Source organism: Crocodylus porosus, unplaced genomic scaffold (assembly GCF_001723895.1).
Source record: "Crocodylus porosus isolate Cpor-Errol unplaced genomic scaffold, CroPor_comp1, whole genome shotgun sequence".
Classification (NCBI taxonomy): domain Eukaryota; kingdom Metazoa; phylum Chordata; order Crocodylia; family Crocodylidae; genus Crocodylus; species Crocodylus porosus.
The window spans coordinates 2,940,766-2,947,449 of record NW_017728923.1 but is presented as its reverse complement, the minus strand read 5'-3'; the positions used below and the strand labels follow the sequence as shown (position 1 = coordinate 2,947,449).

Sequence of the window (6,684 nt, the reverse complement as noted above, 5' to 3'; positions counted from 1 at the left end):
CGAGGTCCCTTCCAGCCCTAATGTCTATGAAATCTATGAAACTTGCACATGTCGAAGTAATGATAAATAAAATGTGCATCCTGTATGTTTCTATGCCTGCATGCCAAACAAGGCAGACCTGTTGCAGATTAAAGAACACATATATTATCCACAAGTGGCAGAAGAGAGAGGTTTCCAAGTATAAAAATACAGTTTCTTTCTCCCTTCTCTATTTATATTTTATAATTGACTGCTGTCTGTTACTTTTTGCAAGTAATTGATAATCATCTTGAAATGTCTTGCATACCAATGTTATCTTGACCTATTCTCCACCGGTACCAAGTATACACTTCATGGGGAAGAATGTATTTATTCTATAAAATATAGCTATGTGAACATGTACATACATTACTAGCTACTGATCTTTTGAGACTCAGATCATAGGCTGCTCCTTGTGCTCCCTCCTAAGAGACAAGGAAATGTTTCTTGCCAGATAGTTGGAATGGAGTGGTAGGTTTGGATTAACATTTCCAATAGTCGTGGTCCTGTTTCTCTCCAAGTGGTAGCATACAGTTTGCCCATCCAGTTCTCCTAGAGGTGAGGTCCGAGTTCCATGCTGACCTTGGAAAGGTCCGACTGCTGGAAGTTCTTGACACTGCTCTCAGTTGGCTACATGCTGATAACTTGTGTGGGATGTGTTTTTTCATTGCTAACAGGTGAGGTTTCTTTCTTTTTCTGTCTTGCAGTGATGAAGTTTGCCTAACTATGGTGAACCTTGGATCTGCATCATGGCTCATGATGTCTCTGTTCATAAGAATCTGGCAATGGTTTCTGTGGAACCTGTGAGTCCAGGACCTGAGAAGAGAGGAAGCATGGACCTTGTCAAAGGGTGAGTCAGGGCTCTGTGTTCCAGTCTCTCTCTCTTTCTCTCATTTCCCCCCTTAGGTGGTTTGCTAAAAACAGTATCAGTTTGTTGATGTGTGATAAATTAGATCTCTCCTTGTGGGTGCGTGTAACCTAGCAGAGATAATTGGAACAGTACTTTCTAGGACAAAGCCTTGTCCTAGTGCTTCATGCCAAACCAAACAACTAGAGAGTTTTGGGACCTTATATGCCCCTGGAAGTTCACTTCTCAGTTGAGGTTTTTCCCCTTTTGGGAAGATGTACTTGTAGAAAGTGAGTTGCCAGACATACACACCCAGGGCCAGACAGGCATACTCACTTTACATATAAAGGTGTTGCCTTGTCAAGGCCAAAAACCATAGTTGCAGTGATTAGTGTCTAGGCCAAGTGTCAGAGGACAGGCAAGATCAAAACTTGTGGTCATTGCCTTATAGATAAGAAACCTTGAGCAGACTGTTGTTGCTTCCTGATAAGCTATTTAAATGGTTGAGCAGCTTCCAGTGTGTTGTGGACCAATGGGAAGCAAGGGCAGGTATAGCCAGTCAGGACACAGGTATACAAAGGTAAGTCCTTCTCCTGCAGGTTGAGTCTAAGTGGCGAGCTGTTGGTGTGTGAGCAAGGGTGAGCTGTCATGTCTGCTGTAGAGAGCTACCAAGGTGACCTGTCAAAAGGAAAGACTGTGCTCTGGCTGGGAGAGAGCCCTGCTTTGGTAGCATGCTTCCAGAAATATGGTTCTTGATTGCATGTCCTATGCCCTTGTTAGGATCTTCCTTCCAAGAATCATCTCTGTTCTGAAAAGGCCCTTTTGTTTTGGAGTCTGAAGGGATAAGGCTGTTTGAATAAGAGATACTTTAGTGTTCTGGGGTTGCAAAGTTATTACATGAAGAAAAGTTGTTTTGTGAAGAACTAGGAAACCACCACAGAGAAGGTGCCAGGATGTGTAATGTGGCTGTTTTCGGTTTTTCACCTCCATCCTTGGTAAAGTCTTTGAAAAGATTATTAAGGCTCATATATGTGAGCACCCAGCCGGAAAAGTTGTGCTGAGGGAAAACCAGCACAGGTTCATAGCAGGTAGATCATGCCTGACTAATCTAGTCTCTTTTTATGACCAGGTTACAGAAAAACCTGGACGCAGGAATAGGGGTAGATATTGTTTACTTAGACTTCAGGAAGGCCTTTGATACGGTATCCCACTCCATACTGGTGAACAAATTAAGAGGCTGTGACTTGGATGATTACACAGTCTGGTGGGTGGCAAATTGACTAGAGAGTCATACCCGGAGAGTGGTGGTGGACAGGTTGGTATTGACCTGGAAGGACGTGGGCAGTGGGGTCCCACAGGGCTTGGTCCTTGGACTGATGCCCTTCAGTGTCTTCATCAGTGACTTGGGCGAGGGAGTGAAGTGTACTCTTTCTAAGTTTGCGGATGATACAAAACTGGGAAGAAGTGGACACACCGGACGGCAGGGAACAACTGCAGGCAAACCTGGACAGGTTGGACAAATGGGCAGAAAACAACAGAATGTGATTTAACAAGGAGAAATGCAAAGTGCTGCACCTATGGAGGAAAAAATGTCCATCGTACCTACTGCATAGGAAATGACCTGCTCAGCAGCACAGATCCGGAAAGGGATCTCGGAGTCCTAGTGGATTCCAAGATGAACATGAGTCGTCAGTGTGATGAAGTCATCAGCAAAGCTAACTGCACTTAGCTTTGCTGACCCTAACATCCCTTCTGACCATAACGTCTATGAATCTGTTTGTTTCTTTTATAGCGTGTATGACTTAGCACCTGCTATTCCTGACTAGGATAATATTTGATGGGAAATTTTTGTCAGACAAGTTGCTTATGCTGGCTTGAAGGTGGGATATTTTCCTTTGCTCACATGACAGCTCTTTGCAATACACATATCTTTCCCCCCCCTCCCTCTTCCTGGGAAGGGAGGAAGTTCTGTCTATTCTCATTATGCCAAGCACTCCAGAGTTGCACTTGAATGAGCTGGTAACACTGCACACAGATTCAGTAGGCCAGCAGTCTTCCTCCATGTTTTGTGGTCTTTGTTCAGCCTTGTGCAAGACCTACCAGTATTTCACCTGACACCTTGTGCCAAAAGCATTGTGTTTAGATGTATAGATAAATAAGGGATGTGGTGTGGTGGAAAACTTGAGTTCATGTGAGTTTAAATGTTTGTGTCACTCTTAGGGAAGCTATGAATGAGTTACATAGGTTATCCCTGACAAAAACTGTTTGGACCTGCACTGCACTCCTGACCTTCATGCAATCTGTGCAAGCCTTATTTGCTATAAATCTGGTGTCGAGAGCCTAAAAATTTGGGCTGGGGATATTTCTTGAATTGTTTTGCCTATGTAAACAGGGACGCTAATAACCATGAAGCTAACTGCACAGAGCTAGGAGAGAACCATATAAAACTTCAGCAGTGACCTAGAAAAATGGACTGAAATAGGTGTTTTCAAAATGACATGGCTTTAAGGTCCATTATCTCAGGTATTTCCAGAGCTGCCAGCAAGTGCTCAATCCCAGGAGGAAGCTGGAAATCCCAGAGAACTCCCTTCTCTAAAATTAGTTGTTCCTGTTTTTAGCCATGGGGAGCCCTGAGATACTGGATTTTAAAGTGCCACTATTTTCATCTAGAAACTGTCAGTAGCTCCTGTCTGAATCATCCCAATCCTGGAGCAATAGACTGAGGTGCAGAGGACAGAAAGTAGTAGGAGGTTCATGAAATATTAATGTACTTTTTGAATTCCCCCACCCCCCCAGATACACGCAGCACAGATTAATACATTGAGCATGTATGCGTACACATATGTTCTTTTAAATACAGTACATACAGGTGATTGTGAATATGCTTCCAATATTAAGTTAGATGAGCAAGCCTGAAGGGAGAAGTGATGTCAAGTCATTTTTGTACAGTTTGATGCCAGCCTATTTGCACAGCCAGTGAAGGTGAGAGAGTTGTTGTGTTAATGTAGCCCAGGTCAAGCATCAGGGAGCTGGGAAGCTGCTTGTGTCTCTGATGGTATAACGGATATGATACAGTTATTGGGATGTAGGGAGTTCAGAGTGGCTTGGTGGTGTTATCTGTGGAAACCTAAATGTGTATATATATATTATTTATTTTATTTGAATACATCATGATTGTTCACAAAAACCTCTAAGGCAGAGGGCCTATTATTATTTGCATTTATTTATCTGATTTGTCTGTGTGTGCAATATATACAGAGCTTTGATGCACTGAAAAGATGCTATACATTTTATTGAATAATGCAAGAAACAGTAAAGATACTCCATAATGTCATTTGATTTGCTTCTATTTTTCTTAAAGGTGACATTTAGAAGAAAATATGTTGCATTGCTGTCCTTTTATTGTTTTTCTGGATGGGATAAAAGGGCCACAGTTTGGTCCCTTTTCCCCCTACAAAATCTACACCCCCAAAACAAACAAAAAAACCTGGTTTGTTTCCAGAGCTTACTTTTGGGGTCTGGTTATTTCCCGTTTTTACATTTCCGGAATTTGTGTATTGTGTACCCCAGAAGATGGAGATGCAGTGCAAGAGAGAATTGAACAAGTAAGAGGAGAGCAGACTTTTAATCAAGTTGTAAAGAACTTTGTTTTCCTTAACCCCTGTTAAGCTCTGACTACTACTTTTTGGAAGTAAGATTAGTTTGGTAATATCTTTTATTTGGCCAACTCTCTTGAAGATTCAGCTTACCCCTGCCCTGCTGGAGCTTTGTAACAGGTATGAACCTCTTGCCACCCCAGTAGAGCCTGCTAAGCTGCCAGCTCCTGTAGGCAACACAGGCTCAACTGTAGCTACCACCCCTGCTCTCCCTAAGACGAAACAGAATGTTTGTTGTGGGATACTTTATCCTGAGGGGGCAATCTGCTGCCCTGACCCCTTAGCGTGGGAAGCCTGTTTCCGAGATATTGCGGAGAGGATCTCTAAGCTCCTCTGGCCCACTGACCACTACCCTATGCTCTTCATCCACATGGGCATGAATGACAGCTCTGAGCAATCCCAGCCAGGTCATGAAACACTACAGGGATTTGGGAGCAGAGCTTAAGGGGTTGGGGGCGCAGGTGGTGTTTTACTTGATCCTCCCAGTTTTGGCTATGGGCTGAAGAGGGAGAGGAGGATCAAGGTAGTAAACCAAAGACTGTGGCTCTAGTGTCAGCATGAAGGCTTGGACTTCCATGATTAAAGTCTGCTCTTTGGAGAGAGAGGCAGTGAGCTGCTGGGAAGAGATGGCCTCCACCTCTCTCTGCTGGGGGGAGGCTCTTCTCAGCCAGACTGGCTGACTTGTTCCACTGCGCTTTAAACTAAACCAGCCGGGGGATGGGGAGACCACTGCCACTGCTGGCCTGCTGAGCAACCCTTGCAAACCCAGCAGGCTAAGGCAGTTAAGGGAGCCCAGCCCTGTCCCAGCCCTGGAGCGAGCTGTGGGCAAGGCAAGGGCCACCAAAGGGTCACTTGCATGCCTGTACAAAAATGCTAGGAGCTTGGGGAATAAACAGAAGGAAATTGTCCTCCTGCTTAACACAAATAATTATGATGTCGTAGGGATAACGGAGACCTGGTGGGACTCTACCCATGACTGGGCCATGGGTATAGATGGCTGTACCCTCTACAGGAGAGATCGAGTGAACAAAAAGGGTAGGGGTGTAGCTCTCGATGCCAAGGAGAGCTATGGGTCCCTGCAAGCCGACATTGGCACCCAGGGTAGAGACCCTCTGGGTTAAAATCCGTGGGGAACATGGCAGAGGGGACACAATGGTGGGAATCTACTACAGGCCTTCTGCCCAGGATCAAGAGCTTGACCAGGAGTTCGCCAGGGAATTGGCTGAGGCCGCACGCTCCCGGTGCTTGGTTTTCATGGGAGACTTCAACTACCCAGACATCTCGTGGGAAGAGTGCTCGGACAAATCCTAACAATCACAAAGCTTTCTCACATGCGTGGATGAACTCTATCTGACTCGAGAAGTCTACGGGCTGACGGGAGGTAAAGTGTTGCTTGACCTGGTACTGACAACCAGGGATGACCTAATCAGCAACCTAACGATCGAATGGAAGCTGGCCACGAGCTGATCACCTTCACCATCTGCCGTAAAGATGGCAAGTCAGTCAGCAATACAGAAGTCCTTGACTTCAGGAAAGCTAACTTTGACAAGCTCAGGAGGCTTGTCAGGGAGGCCCTAAGGGACCACGACCCAAAGGGGAGTTCAGGATGAATGGTTGTTCCTCAAGGGAACAATCCTGGATGCACAAGCAAAGTCTATTCCATCTCGGAGGAAAGGCAGCAAAAGGGCACAGCAGCCCTCTTGGCTCTCCAGGGAACTAGCAGACCTTCTGCATCTAAAAAGAAAAACCTACAAAGGATGGAGGACTGGATCTACCTCCAAGGAGGAATACTCTGCACTGGTCCGGACCTGCAGGGAGTGAACCAGGAAAGCCAAGGCTGTGACTGAACTCCAACTAGCTACCAGTAAAAAGTCCTTTTTTAGATATGTAGAGAGCTGGAGGAAAAACAAGGGCAATGTTGGACCCCTGCTAAACCAGATGGGACAACTGACAACTGACGCCCAGGAAAAAGCCAACTTGGTAAATGGGTACTTTGCACAGTTTTTTCACCAGTCCCAAGGGACGCCTCTGCCCATTATGGGACGGGAAGGCCTGGTGAGGGAGATTCCTTACCTTCCATCAATGCTGACTTTGTGAAGGAACACCTTTCATAGTTTCATAGTTTCTAGGGTCGGAAGGGACCTGAGCAGGTCATCTAGTCCG

At 45.4% G+C, this 6,684-nt stretch overlaps 1 protein-coding gene across 1 annotated transcript in view; it reads left to right on the top strand.

Moving 5' to 3' along the window:
• Window positions 1–6,684, top strand: part of LOC109313402 (ankyrin repeat and fibronectin type-III domain-containing protein 1-like) — a 538,031-nt gene that overhangs the window by 5,457 nt on the left and 525,890 nt on the right. The window contains exon 2 of the mRNA XM_019539945.1: window positions 726–868. Coding sequence (XP_019395490.1) covers window positions 768–868 — 101 coding nt within the window. The 5' untranslated portion in view covers window positions 726–767. The remainder of the gene's footprint in view (window positions 1–725; window positions 869–6,684) is intronic.